This window comes from Lithobates pipiens, unplaced genomic scaffold (assembly GCF_037356315.1).
Source record: "Lithobates pipiens isolate NorthernLeopardFrog02 unplaced genomic scaffold, aLitPip1_a1.2 Scaffold_8, whole genome shotgun sequence".
Lineage (NCBI taxonomy): Eukaryota > Metazoa > Chordata > Amphibia > Anura > Ranidae > Lithobates > Lithobates pipiens.
In genome coordinates, this window is record NW_027507903.1 from 1621448 (window position 1) to 1636774 (window position 15327).

At 50.1% G+C, this 15327-nt stretch overlaps 1 protein-coding gene across 1 annotated transcript in view; it reads right to left on the bottom strand.

Moving 5' to 3' along the window:
* Positions 1–1060: 1060 nt before the first annotated feature.
* Positions 1061–15327, bottom strand: part of FAH (fumarylacetoacetate hydrolase) — a gene marked incomplete in the record, with an annotated part of 59998 nt that continues 45731 nt past the window's right edge. The window contains 4 exon segments of the mRNA XM_077472667.1: positions 1061–2143; positions 8375–8492; positions 9744–9845; positions 9928–9974. Of these exon segments, the coding sequence (XP_077328793.1) occupies positions 2073–2143; positions 8375–8492; positions 9744–9845; positions 9928–9974 (338 nt within the window).

The following is a 15327-nucleotide window of genomic DNA, read 5'->3' on the forward strand; positions in this document are numbered from 1 at the left end:
GTGTGTGTGTGTGTGTCAGGAAGGTAGGTCAGTGTGTATGTCAGGTAGGTCAGTGTGTGTATGCCAGGTAGGTCAGTGTGTGCATGCCAGGTAGGTCAGTGTAGGTAGGTCAGTGTGTGTGTGTGTGTGTGTGTGTGTGTGTGTCAGGAAGGTAGGTCAGTGTGTATGTCAGGTAGGTTAGTGTGTGCATGCCAGGTAGGTCAGTGTAGGTAGGTCAGTGTGTGTGTGTGTGTGTGTGTGTGTGTGTGTATGTCAGGTAGGTCAGTGTGTGCATGCCAGGTAGGTCAGTGTGTGTATGTCAGGCACGTAGGCCAGTGTGTGTGTATGTCAGGTAGGTCAGTGTGTGTATGCCAGGTAGGTCAGTGTGTGTATGTCAGGCACGTAGGTCAGTGTGTGTATGTCAGGTAGGTCAGTGTGTGTGTGTATGTCAGGTAGGTCAGTGTGTGCATGCCAGGTAGGTCAGTGTAGGTAGGTCAGTGTGTGTGTGTGTGTGTGTGTGTGTGTGTGTGTGTCAGGAAGGTAGGTTAGTGTGTATGTCAGGTAGGTCAGTGTGTGCATGCCAGGTAGGTCAGTGTGTGCATGCCAGGTAGGTCAGTGTGTGCATGCCAGGTAGGTCAGTGTGTGCATGCCAGGTAGGTCAGTGTGTGCATGCCAGGTAGGTCAGTGTAGGTAGGTCAGTGTGTGTGTGTCCGGTAGGTGAGTTTAGTGGTCAGCATTGATAGGCACTAGTAAGCCAGGGAGCAACCAACACATGAGTTTACCCCCCTCCCCCCACTACACAACCACACAACACCACTGCCCAGCCAAAAAACCCTGCACCACTATCCCCATCCACCCACCCACCCCCGTGCCGGCCTTGGACTTTGGGCTGAAGCCCCTGGTCTTTTTGCCACCTAGCAAAGCCCCTGCCCTACAGGAGTCAGCAAGGTACCATGGGATATGTAGTCCTTATAAATGGAGGAAAAGCTGCAAGTTGTGGAAAGAGACTCCTCACATCAGATCCATGGCATCCACATTATACGGCGATGATCATACTAATCGAAAGAGCAACACAACGTAGTACTGCAAAACCTTCTTAGTTTATTAACATAGAATGATAATCACAAAAGAAAAGATGAACCAGCATAAAACAAGAGGAATCCGCTACCCGTTATTTTGAACAACACAATGAAATTGGTGAATTTTTAATCTCATTAGAAATTATTAAAATGTGTAAATCACAAAAAAAAAAAAAAAAAAAGGACTGCATTGGTTTGGAATTGTTATTTGTCCACAAGAAACAGATTCTACAATGGAGAGCCACCATATCCCACAAAGTGGTGTTTTATCTCCACCTGGAATGATTCCATTTCCTGATCTCTTTAATACAATCCATGGAAAGGTGTTGATTACATCAGTTATCTGGATTTTTAGGACCACAAAAAAAAAAAAAATTGATGCCACAATCTAAATCCCCCAGAATGCACGGCACATTGGTTAGGTGCGTTCTCTTACATTTTGGAGGCACAGAGATGACATTGTCAGGGCCTACAGCAAGCTGGTGTGCAAGGTATATTGCCGTTTTCTTTTTTTCTTTTCTTCTTTTTTTTTTAAGATTTTAATCTGGGGTCACCTCAGGCATTTGCACAACCATCATGAATGACTGTAATGTGTCTACAAATGTTTATTTCCCATGATCATCAGTTCCGAAAAATTTGAAAATTTGCAAAAATGAAAATTCGAAAAAATTTGAAAAAGAAGAAGAACAAAAATCTGAAAGAACAAAAAAACATTTGGATAATTTCTATTATAATTCAATTATTATGTTTATTAACCATTAGTAAAAACAGAAAAAAATAAAAAAAAAGTTTTTTTCAGGTCGTGCACATGTCTAAAGGCCACTAGAGGGAGATGACGATCATGGGAAATAAACATATTGGATACATTACAGCAGCTGTGCAAATCTTTTATTCAGGGCTTGGGGTTTAGGAAAAAAGACGAGATCTGCATTATTGTGCATGGGTCACTTTAAGAGATGTTACTGCATTTTCATTTATAGAATTTGGTAGAATCCAGAACAACAAGAACAACATTTATACAGCTGGATGAATAGTTCCTGAGCATTCTCCAAATCCAACTCGATATCCTTCTCCTTGACAGTAACCTGTAGGAAAGAAACGAGCTTTAAATAAGGTAACACAGTATTAAATTAAATTATATAGTTATTAGAGAAACATCAGTGATGTATGGGGGGGGGGGAAGGCCTCATTGATGTATGGGGGGGGGGGGGGAAGGCCTCACTGATGTATGGGGGGGGAAAGGCCTCACTGATGTATGGGGGGGGGGGGGCCTCACTGATGTATGGGGGGGGGAGGCCTCACTGATGTATGGGGGGGGGGGGAAGGCCTCACTGATGTATGGGGGGGGGAAGGCCTCACTGATGTATGGGGGGGGGGGGGGAAGGCCTCACTGATGTATGGGGGGGGGGGGGAGGCCTCACTGATGTATGGGGGGGGGGGGAGGCCTCACTGATGTATGGGGGGGGGAAGGCCTCACTGATGTATGGGGGGGGGGGGGAAGGCCTCACTGATGTATGGGGGGGGGGGGGGAAGGCCTCACTGATGTATGGAGGGGGGGAAAGGCCTCACTGATGTATGGGGGGGGGAAAGGCCTCACTGATGTATGGGGGGGGGGAAGGCCTCACTGATGTATGGGGGGGGAGGCCTCACTGATGTATGGGGGGGGGGAGGCCTCATTGATGTATGGGGGGGGAGGCCTCATTGATGTATGGGGGGGGGGGCCTCATTGATGTATGGGGGGGGAAGGCCTCATTGATGTATGGGGGGGGGGGGGAAGGCCTCATTGATGTATGGGGGGGGGGGAAGGCCTCATTGATGTATGGGGGGGGGAGGCCTCATTGATGTATGGGGGGGGGGGCCTCATTGATGTATGGGGGGGGAAGGCCTCATTGATGTATGGGGGGGGGGGGGAAGGCCTCATTGATGTATGGGGGGGGGGGGGGAAGGCCTCATTGATGTATGGGGGGGGGCCTCATTGATGTGTAGTGCCGACTCCTGAAGAGCACGCACTATGTGTTTTTATCATTTATTATTCCTGGAACCGCAGTTTGGTTTTGGGTTCAATTACACAAAATTTTGGCCTCAGTACCAGTCTGGCTGGATTGCATGGTGTTCTCCCTGACCACAGGTGGCGCTGTCATCTCTGGCAGGTGATGGAACACAGTCCAGTTAGGTGCATTAAGTGTCAATTCTCTCTCTGAACCAGCCCAGTGGGAGTTTCCTCTTGCTGTGCATTCTGGGAGAGTGTACTTAAGGTGCTGATGTCACGTGCTTCGGGGGTTCTGGTCCAGAAGTGCTTTCTGTCTGTTTGGTCCTGGTCCTCCTGACCAGCCCCCAGGGCTCTCATGGCCTGGGGTGCGGATCCACCCAAGTCCGAGTCCCGGGGCTGGCTGGCCCGAGGTAAAGTAACTGAAAGAAGGATTCGAAGGTGGTCCGGTGCCGTCTCGGGTTTGTGGAGAGGCCCAGCAACTGGAGGAGCATCCAGGGGAGGACTCTTCGGGAGAAGGCCACGAAAAGGTTGGCTTCTCAGAAGGAGCCTGGAACTTAGTTGAAAGACCCCAAGCCAATGTGATCTCGTATGGTATCGCTGGACCGGCTGCAAGATACTGGTACCGTACGAGGGTTCTCTAAGCTGTTTACATCTTTCAGTTATTCAAGTGTCCTACAACAAGTCTGTGGCAGAGACTTTATTCAAGTGTCCTATAGCGAAGTCTGTGGCAGAGACTTCGTTTTGTTTGAGCACTCTATCGGCTGCTAGGCCTGGTGAGAGAAGGACTATCCGATAAGGGCGAGGATCCAGTTGTGAATGGCTATTCTCTGGATTTCCTAATGCGAGAGACTCTTTCTAATTGACCAAGTTTTAAGAGTACCTGAACTTTCTACCTAAACCCTCTAACCCTACTCTGAGAGACTGTTTCATTTATTCTTCTTTGCAAATAAAAATTCCTAGAACGGATCTGGTGTCAGTCTCTGCAGTTCTTGGGCCATCTACCTCGGGAAACCCTTAGACATACACGGGGTCAAGAAGGTAACGGTAAGCCCAATAAAATCAGCCGCTCCTTCGGGGGTCAGTGCTACAGATGAATGGGGAGCGGCCTCATTGGTGTATGGGGGAGGCCTCATTGGTGTATGGAGGGGGGGGGGGAAGGCCTCATTGGTGTATGGGGGGGAAAGGCCTCATTGGTGTATGGGGGGGAAAGGCCTCATTGGTGTATGGGGGGGAAAGGCCTCATTGGTGTATGGGGGGGAGGGAAGGCCTCATTGGTGTATGGGGGGGAGGGAAGGCCTCATTGGTGTATGGGGGGGAGGGAAGGCCTCATTGGTGTATGGGGGGGAGGGAAGGCCTCATTGGTGTATGGGGGGGAGGGAAGGCCTCATTGGTGTATGGGGGGGAGGGAAGGCCTCATTGGTGTATGGGGGGGGGGAAGGCCTCATTGGTGTATGGGGGGGGGGAAGGCCTCATTGGTGTATGGGGGGAGGCGTATGGGGGAAGGTCTCATTGGTGTATGGGGGGGGGAAGGCCTCATTGGTGTATGGGGGGGGGGAGGCCTCATTGGTGTATGGGGGGAGGCGTATGGGGGAAGGTCTCATTGGTGTATGGGGGGGGGGCCTCATTGGTGTATGGGGGGAGGCCTCATTAGTGGATGGGGAAAGGCCTCATTAGTGGATGGGGAAAGGCCTCATTAGTGGATGGGGAAAGGCCTCATTAGTGGATGGGGAAAGGCCTCATTAGTGGATGGGGAAAGGCCTCATTAGTGGATGGGGAAAGGCCTCATTAGTGGATGGGGGAAGGCCTCATTAGTGGATGGGGGAAGGCCTCATTAGTGGATGGGGGCAGGCCTCATTAGTGGATGGGGGAAGGCCTCATTGGTGGATGGGGGAAGGCCTCATTGGTGGATGGGGAAGGCCTCATTGGTGTATGGGGAAAGGCCTCATTGGTGTATGGGGGGGAGGCCTCATTGGTGTATGGGGGGGAGGCCTCATTGGTGTATTGGGGGGAGGCCTCATTGGTGTATTGGGGGGGAGGCCTCATTGGTGTATGGGGGGGAGGCCTCATTGGTGTATGGGGGGGAGGCCTCATTGGTGTATGGGGGGGAGGCCTCATTGGTGTATGGGGGGGGAGGCCTCATTGGTGTATGGGGGGGAGGCCTCATTGGTGTATGGGGGGGAGGCCTCATTGGTGTATGGGGGGGAGGCCTCATTGGTGTATGGGGGGGAGGCCTCATTGGTGTATGGGGGGAGGCCGGCCTCATTGGTGTATGGGGGGAGCCCGGCCTCATTGGTGTATGGGGGGGAGGCCTCATTGGTGTATGGGGGGAGGCCGGCCTCATTGGTGTATGGGGGGAGGCCTCATTGGTGTATGGGGGGAGGCCGGCCTCATTGGTGTATGGGGGGAGGCCGGCCTCATTGGTGTATGGGGGGGAGGCCTCATTGGTGTATGGGGGGGAGGCCTCATTGGTGTATGGGGGGGAGGCCTCATTGGTGTATGGGGGGGAGGCCTCATTGGTGTATGGGGGGGAGGCCTCATTGGTGTATGGGGGGAGGCCGGCCTCATTGGTGTATGGGGGGATGCCGGCCTCATTGATGTATGGGGGAAGGTCTCAGGAGGAGGAAAGTAATGTATGTCTCAGTAATGTACAGGCAGTGCCCGAGTTACAAACACCCAAGTTACGAACGACTCCTACTTACAAAACGGTCTCAATGACAGCTTCTTGTGCTCCATGCTGGTCATGGATACCTCCGGGCTGCTATCTTGCAGCGCCGGACACATCCCACACTGCAATACTAAATGCACTGCATGCCCAGAAGAGCCCAGAACTTCCTACACCCATGCACAGGTGGAAGTTACACTTACAGATGCAGCGTTCCGACTTGCACACAAATTCCACTTACGAACAAACCTACAGTCCTCATTGTGTTGGTAACTCGGGGACTGCCTGTATGGAGGAAGGTCTTTCAGTATTGTATGGATGAAAATCTCATTGATGTTTGGAAGAAGGTCTCAGTAATGTACAGAGGAAGGTCTCATTGATGTATGAAGAAAGGTCTCATAGAAGGTCTGTGGAGAAGAGAATCTATCATCCACAATGATCCAGGTTTCTATGCTAGCCTTTTTTGTAATTGAAAACATAATAGCATGTAACTTATTATTAGTGTTTTTGACTATCTGCCACCTGGTGAGCTTCAGGCCATTTAGAATATTAAAAATCACGATTGTCAAGTTTTATATGAAATCATTTGTATTTTGTGTTATTGGTTGCTCTGGACTGATCAGGGTCCCACAGACTGCAAACTTGATTGCTTGTCCCTGCTTTCTGGAAAGCTCCAGAACATAGGAGTGCAGAAGGTCAAAAAGAGAACCTTGAATATGTACAGGGTCTCAGCCAATCCCTGGGGAGTCATGCCTAGTAGGTGGTTGAGGATCACATAAATACTGTAGTCTGGGGCTTGAGCAGTCTGTGAGCTTGTCCAGTAGGAAAAGCACCTAGTCTGGAGGGCTGCCAATCTCCCTGGCAACCCAGCGCCTCCATCAGGAGCTCAGCAAGGCCCTGGCTAATCTAGGGCTGGGAGTCCTACTTTCAGACAGGCTTCTAGGTAGGGAAGAGGGGTTTAACCTGGGATCCAATCTGGAAAGTCCACTAAACAAATGTCTGTTAATCCCTGAGGAAGGCATCCAAGTACCCAAAGACTTGTGAGTACGGACCTGAGAGCAGGATATGGGTGAATGCTGCTGCTGTTAACCACCCATTGCACTAAGATTGAGGCTTGCCTGGCCGGACAATTGCTTATGGTGTCCCAGTTCTGTCCATTCCCAGAGCTATTGCTGGGGGTCTTCTCTAATGAGTATCTGCAAAGGAAAAGGTGTCCTCTTACTACTGCTCAATATCCTGGGAGTATCCCACAGCTCCTTGTGTCCTATCTAATAAACTTTAAAAGGTAACCCCTAGACTACTCATCGAGCTAGAAGGGTGGATGCTGCTGTGTCCCTGGCTGCCATTGACACTGGTGGGAAGGGAACTTGGGACAAGAAAGCGGGTCCAGCCATAGGGTCGTCTGCACCTCACAAAAGGTACTGGGGGGCATTTTTTACTTTAAAGCGAGAACGCACCAAGGTAAAAACACCTAGCATTGAGTACCAAGAAACATTCTCCTTGGACAGAGTGATGGTGGTTTGTGGATTATACCCATGAAGACAAGTTCACAGGATGATTATATACACCATACAAACTGTGTAGGATTATAAATCACTCCCAACCCACATATACCAGGTGCCCTCCAATCATGGGCGTCCGCAGAACTTTTTTCAGGGAGGGGCATCATTTTAAGGTCACCCATGCTCTGACCCTTTTCGACAATGTCATTATCACATTATCACTGTCATAGACTACAGACGTAGTACAGGTGATGGTCAGAGACTGCGGGCATGACCCAAGAGACTGTCAGAGACTGCGGGCATGACCCAAGAGACTGTCAGAGACTGCGGGCATGACCCAAGAGACTGTCAGAGACTGCGGGCATGACCCAAGAGACTGTCAGAGCCTGCGGGCATGACCCAAGAGACTGTCAGAGCCTGCGGGCATGACCCAAGAGACTGTCAGAGACTGCGGGCATGGCCCAAGAGACTGTCAGAGACTGCGGACATGGCCCAAGAGACTGTCAGAGACTGCGGACATGGCCCAAGAGACTGTCAGAGACTGCGGACATGGCCCAAGAGACTGTCAGAGACTGCGGACATGGCCCAAGAGACTGTCAGAGACTGCGGACATGGCCCAAGAGACGACCAGAGACTGCATACATAGCCCAAGAGACTGTCAGAAACTGCATACATGTGGGGGGTGACAGAGAGAGAGAGAGAGAGAGAGAGAGGTGGGTGACAGAGAGAGAGAGAGAGAGAGAGTGTGAGAGAGAGAGAGAGAGAGAAAGAGAGAGAGGGGGGAGTGACAGAAAGAGACAGAGGGGGTGACAGAGAGAGACAGGGGGTGACAGAGAGAGAGTGGGGTGAAAAAGACAGAGGGTGAGAAAGACAGAGGGTGAGAGAGAGAGAGAGAGAGAGAGAGAGAGAGAGAGAGAGATGATGGGGTAATCACTTCTGATCCAATCCCTGATTCCAGGGGGGCACTTGCCCCCCCTTGCCCCTACCTGTGGACACCCATGCCTCCAATAACTATCTGTGGCAAGGGTAGGCGATCGCTTCACTATAATGTGTTATAATCCAGGTGTCCTTCTACTCCGCCCAGCACCATTGTGGTTTCCATCTTTAGTTTGCTACCCGAAGATCACAGAACTCTTCCCCTACAAACGCACACTCCCAGTACCTGTTATAATAACAGTGTCTCCATCCCGCAAGAACGTCCGAGTATGACCATTTCCAAGATCGATTGGCTTAGATCCTCTCCATGACAGTTCCAGCATCGAGCCAAAGCTTGAAGGGTCCTATGAGACAAATAATGGTCTCAGATGAGAGAAGCGGAGCCAGATATTCCATTAGTCAATTTTACCCTTTTTAACCCTTTAGCCCCAGACTATAATTACATGGCAAACACCTTACAAAACAACATCATGTTTTTACAAGCCAACAGTTCCACATTGTGTCAATGGCAGAGCACACAAAGGAACTGTAGAACACCGAATGATACTACAAGTAGGTACAACATGTAGGAGGGGGTCCAGTAACACCTCCCGGAGACTGGATTTGTAAGGCGGTTCTCTAGTCCCAGAGGGCTGTTGCTTTTCAGGGATGAGATCCATGGGATCGATTGCCCCAAAGGTCCCAACATACCCTATATTACCAAAAGTATTGGGACGCCTGCCTTTACATGCACATGAACTTTAATGACATCCCAGTCTTAGTCTGTAGGGCTCAATATTGGGTTGGCCCACCCTTTGTAGTTATAACAGCTTCACCTCTTCTGGGAAGGCCGTCCACAAGGTGAGCGTCTATGGGAATGTTGGACCATTCTTCCAGAAGAGCATTTGTGAGGTCAGGCACTGACGTGGACGAGAAGGCCTGGCTCACAGTCTTCATTCTAATTCATCCCAAAGGTGTTCTATTGGGTTGAGGCCAGTCAAGTTCCTCCACCCCAAACACGCTCATTCATGTCTTTATGGAGCTTGCTTTGTGCACTGGTCCAAACCATTTGGTGGAGGGGGGGGATTATGGTGTGGGGGTTATTTATCAGGGGTTGGGCTTGGCCTCTTAGTTCCAGTGAAGGGAATTCTTAAGGTCGTCGGCATACCAAGACATTTTGGAAAAACGTCATGCTCCCAACTTTGTGGCAACAGTTAGTTTGGGGACGGCCCCTTCCTGTTCCCACATGACTGCGCACCAGTGTACAAAGCGAGGTCCGTAAATTCGTGGATGAGCGAGTTTGGGGTTGAGGAACTTGACTAGTCTGCACACTGTTCTGGACGGTCTATTTTTCATAGATTTGAAATAGAAAATACTGCATTTTTGGCCACTAGATGGCGCCAAGTATCATTGGAAATTCCTATGATTTCTTGTTTCGCCACCTACTGGCTAAATTTGTTATTTTCCATCAATGAAAAACTTTCGACCACCACAGGAAAAAACATTATTATACATTATAAAGAACATTTTTGCACATCTTCAAAGAATGAATGTACATGCACTAAGTGAATTGTTTTCCCCTAGAGTCTTCATTCATAATATGGTTTGGGGGTTACCGGTCCACTTATGGTTCCCGATGCCAAAAGATCTCCGGGACGAGCGTTACAGCCGGTTATTGTGTGATGGGCCAGCTGCTGCTTCATAGTCCAGTACATGTACTACAAGACAAAGAATGAATCCTTAGAGAAGGGACACAACACAGAGGGAAGACCACCAGAGACGTCTCCATACAGGACTTACCTTGAAGTTAGATCTGCAGAGAGCTGCCGGCTCCTCCATGCCATCCCCTGTTCAGAACGATCACAATAATGATTATTATTATTAGAACCTTTCTATCATTTCTATAGAGTGCTGGCATTGTAGAGGACATTGTATCATTTCTTCAGGAGGATGGATTAGCGGTGCTGGAACCGGAGAATATCACTTTTATATTATTATATTTCGATTTTTATCACCTGTGAATTGGTGCAGAGCATCCATAAACTAACAACAGGCATTTCCAAACTATGACCCGAGGGTCAAACCCAGCCGGCAACAGCTCTGATGTGAAAGGGGGGCTCTGATGCGATGGGGGGGGGGGGCTTTTGATGTGATAGGATTTTTAAGATGTGATGTGGCCATTCCGTTGTGAAAGGGGGGCTCTAATGTGATGGGGGCCTTTTGATGTGATGTAGGGACTTCTGATTTGATAGGAGAGCTTCTGATGTGATGGGGGCCTGTCCGTTGTGAAAGGGCAGCTCTGATGTGAGGGGGGGGGGGGATTCTGATGTGATGGGGGGCTTCTGATGTACAAGGGGACTCTGTTATGAGAAATTCTGATGTAAAGAGGGGGGGGGGACTTCTGATGTAAAGAGGGGGGGGGGACTGCTGATGTAAAGAGGGGGGGGGACTGCTGATGTAAAGAGGGGGGGGGGGGATTTCTGATGTAAAGAGGGGGGGGGATTTCTGATGTAAAGAGGGGGGGGGATTCTGATGTAAAGAGGGGGGGGGGATTTCTGATGTAAAGAGGGGGGGGGGGACTTCTGATGTAAAGAGGGGGGGGGGACTTCTGATGTAAAGAGGGGGGGGGGGACTTCTGATGTAAAGAGGGGGGGGGGGGACTTCTGATGTAAAGAGGGGGGGGGGACTTCTGATGTAAAGAGGGGGGGGGGACTTCTGATGTAAAGAGGGGGGGGGGGACTTCTGATGTAAAGAGGGGGGGGGGACTTCTGATGTAAAGAGGGGGGGGGGACTTCTGATGTAAAGAGGGGGGGGGGGACTTCTGATGTAAAGAGGGGGGGGGGGGACTTCTGATGTAAAGAGGGGGGGGGGGACTTCTGATGTAAAGAGGGGGGGGGGGACTTCTGATGTAAAGAGGGGGGGGGGGGACTTCTGATGTAAAGAGGGGGGGGGGGACTTCTGATGTAAAGAGGGGGGGGGGGACTTCTGATGTAAAGAGGGGGGGGGACTTCTGATGTAAAGAGGGGGGGGGGACTTCTGATGTAAAGAGGGGGGGTGACTTCTGATGTAAAGAGGGGGGGGGGACTTCTGATGTAAAGAGGGGGGGGGGGACTTCTGATGTAAAGAGGGGGGGGGGGGACTTCTGATGTAAAGAGGGGGGGGGGGACTTCTGATGTAAAGAGGGGGGGGGGGACTTCTGATGTAAAGAGGGGGGGGGGGGACTTCTGATGTAAAGAGGGGGGGGGGACTTCTGATGTAAAGAGGGGGGGGGGACTTCTGATGTAAGAGGGGGGGGGGGACTTCTGATGTAAAGAGGGGGGGGGGACTTCTGATGTAAAGAGGGGGGGGACTTCTGATGTAAAGAGGGGGGGGGGACTTCTGATGTAAAGAGGGGGGGGGGACTTCTGATGTAAAGAGGGGGGGGGGACTTCTGATGTAAAGAGGGGGGGGGGACTTCTGATGTAAAGGGGGGGGGGGACTTCTGATGTAAAGGGGGGGGGGACTTCTGATGTAAAGGGGGGGGGGGGACTTCTGATGTAAAGGGGGGGGGGGACTTCTGATGTAAAGGGGGGGGGGGACTTCTGATGTAAAGGGGGGGGGACTTCTGATGTAAAGGGGGGGGGGACTTCTGATGTAAAGGGGGGGACTTCTGATGTAAAGGGGGGGGACTTCTGATGTAAAGGGGGGGGACTTCTGATGTAAAGGGGGGGGACTTCTGATGTAAAGGGGGGGGGGACTTCTGATGTAAAGGGGGGGGGGGACTTCTGATGTAAAGGGGGGGGGGGACTTCTGATGTAAAGGGGGGGGGACTTCTGATGTAAAGGGGGGGGGACTTCTGATGTAAAGGGGGGGGGACTTCTGATGTAAAGGGGGGGGGACTTCTGATGTAAAGGGGGGGGGACTTCTGATGTAAAGGGGGGGGGACTTCTGATGTAAAGGGGGGGGGACTTCTGATGTAAAGGGGGGGACTTCTGATGTAAAGGGGGGGGGACTTCTGATGTAAAGGGGGGGGACTTCTGATGTAAAGGGGGGGGACTTCTGATGTAAAGGGGGGGGACTTCTGATGTAAAGGGGGGGGACTTCTGATGTAAAGGGGGGGGGACTTCTGATGTAAAGGGGGGGGGACTTCTGATGTAAAGGGGGGGGGACTTCTGATGTAAAGGGGGGGGGACTTCTGATGTAAAGGGGGGGGACTTCTGATGTAAAGGGGGGGGGACTTCTGATGTGATAGGAGAGTGTCTGATGTGATTGGGAGGCTTCTGATGTAAAAAAGGGGCTCTGATATGAGAAACTCTGATGTGATGGGGGGCTTCCAATGTGAAAGAGGGGCTCTGCTGTGATGGGGGGGGGCTCTGCTGTGAAAGGGGGACTTCTGATGTGATAGGAGAGTGTCTGATGTGATTGGGGGGCTTCTGATATAAAAAGGAGGCTCCTATATGAGAAACTCTGATGATATGGGGGCCTTCCAATGTGAAAGGGGGGCTCTGATGTGAAAGGGGGGCTCTGATGTGAAAGGGGGGGCTCTGATGTGAAAGGGGGGGCTCTGATGTGAAAGGGGGGGCTTCTGATGTGAAAGGGGGGACTTCTGATGTGATAGGAGAGTGTCCGATGTGATAGGAGAGTGTCCGATGTGATAGGAGAGTGTCCGATGTGATAGGAGAGTGTCCGATGTGATAGGAGAGTGTCCGATGTGATAGGAGAGTGTCCGATGTGATAGGAGAGTGTCCGATGTGATAGGAGAGTGTCCGATGTGATAGGAGAGTGTCCGATGTGATAGGAGAGTGTCCGATGTGATTGGGGGGCTTCTGATGTAAAAAGGGGGCTCTGATAAGAGAGAGACTCTTGTGTTGGGGGGGCCTTCCGATGTTAAAAGGGGGCTCTGATGTGAAATAGTCTAGTCATAAAGGGGGTAAAAACCTTCCGGAGCTAAAGCGGTTAACTGGCAATTGTGCAGGCATGCAACAATGTAACTATCATTTTTTTCCTACAAATAGAGCTTCCTTTTGGTGGTAATGATGCTTTGGCAAAAAAAAAAAATCCCAATAAGCGTATTAACTGCTCCCCCCCCCCCCCCCCCCCCGACATATTGTCAAATGACGGGTGGGTGGCAGCACTCTCATTCTGGGAGGATGTCATATGATGACCTCCCACTCTCGTTACGCATGCACGCTCGGGCGCCGCCCATCAGTGCTGTATATTAGTACCTTCTCATCAGTGCCCGTCAACGAAGGAGAAAAATTATTTATTTACAAAACGAAACATTCGGTTCGTTCAAAACTTCCGGGTCCATTTTCATTTGTTTTTCAGAAAATAAAAAGCCCAGTGGTGATTAAATACCATCAAAAGAAATCTCTATTTGTGTGAAAAAAAAATGATAAAAATGTCTTTTGGGTACAATGTTTCATGACCGCGCAATTGTCGTTCAATGTGCGACAGCACTGAAAGCTGAAAATTGTCCTGGGCAGGAGGGGGGGGGGGGGGGGTAAAAGTGTCCGGTAGGCAAGTGGTTAATTGGTTTGTGTGAAAGTTATAGCATCTACAAACTATAGGGTAGATACTGGCATTTACAGAGCTATAGACGCTTAAGGCCGCGTACACACGCGCGGACTGTTGGCCCAACTTTGTCCGTCCAACAGTTTGAGCGAACAGTCCGCTCAAACTTAGCATGGACGGACATGGCCACACACGACGGACGAACAGTTTGCTGAAACCGTGCGCGATGACGTGAACGGCACGTACGACGGGACGAAAAATACGACGTCCTATACACTGCAATGCAACCTTCCGACGTGGAAATCCTTTCTGAGCATGCGCGAGACTTAGTTGGCCGAACAAGCCTACACACGAGCGAACAGTCCGCTGAAACCTTGTTTCAGCGGACAGTTTTTTGGAATTTCTGTAAGACCTTGTTCGGCCAACTGTCCGCTGAAACTGTCCGCTGAAGCCCCACACACGAGCGGACTGTCCGCCCAAACACTGTTCAGCGGACAAGGTTGGGCCAACAGTCCGCGCGTGTGTACGCGGCCTTACTGTGTGACTGACAGGGTTGCGGACAATCTGGCACTGACACCAGCTGGGAGGGCCACTAACTGACTATGCACTGTCACTGTACTAATGACACTGGCTGGGAAGGGGTTAACAGGGGCAATCAAAGGGTTAAATGTGTGCCTAACCATATGTCATGTGCGCTTCCTTTTCTTTCTGATCTGGCTGTTTTTTTCTCCCTGAAACAGCCAGATCGCTGTTCCTATGTACACAGAACTCTGTGATTGGACACAGTCGATCAGCTGATTTCCTCATAGGCATGCGCAGGGACCTGCCAGGTGTGGGCCTGTGCACGCGCTAATCACTACGCGTAATGCCAACTCCCCCTACCATGCCCCAAGCCCACCCACTTGTGGCAATAGCCAATGTTGATTCTCTATCATCGTCCCGCTTCTCCCCCCCGGCCAATCAGGACAGGAAGCGGGTCTTAAGTAAGGAGAAGTGACCAGATTGGCTGGGAGGAGAAGCTGTCTAAGACCTGGATGAGGTAAAGTGTGGGGCAAAAAAAAAAAAAAAATGGGAGCACCAGCCGCCACTGCTCCTGCCCCCTTCTTTCTCCTTATTGGCTCACTGGTTGTGATTGACAGCAGCAGAAGCCAATGGCTACTACTGCTGTCTCAGTCAATGAGGAGAGCGAGCCTCTAGAGAGCCGAGGCTCTCATACACATCGCTGCATCCCGATGAGGCTCAAGTATTGGGGGGGGGGGGCTGCACAGAGAAGATATTTTACCCTCAGGCATAGAATGCATGAAGGTGAGAACTAGACGTGCATTGACAAAAAATTAAATTAAATATAAAAATAATAAAATAATAATAAAATTAAAAAAAAAATTCAAATTTCTGAATTTAGAATATCCGAATTCCAAAATTTTCGGAATTCGAAAATGTAAAAAAAAAAAAAAAAAAAAAACACAGTAAAAATTCAAAACAACAACTAATAACTATTAAATTATAGGTATTGGAATTTCCTTCAAATCTGGCTGCTTGTGAACGTAACAATTACAAATTTATCCAAAGTAACGAATTATCCGAAATAACGAATCCCGCATCTAAACAAATGGAACAAATAATAAAAGGTTTTATTATTATTATTATTGTTATTTATGATTAGAGTGTTATGTTCCATTCTTTTAGATACGGCATTTGTTATTTCAG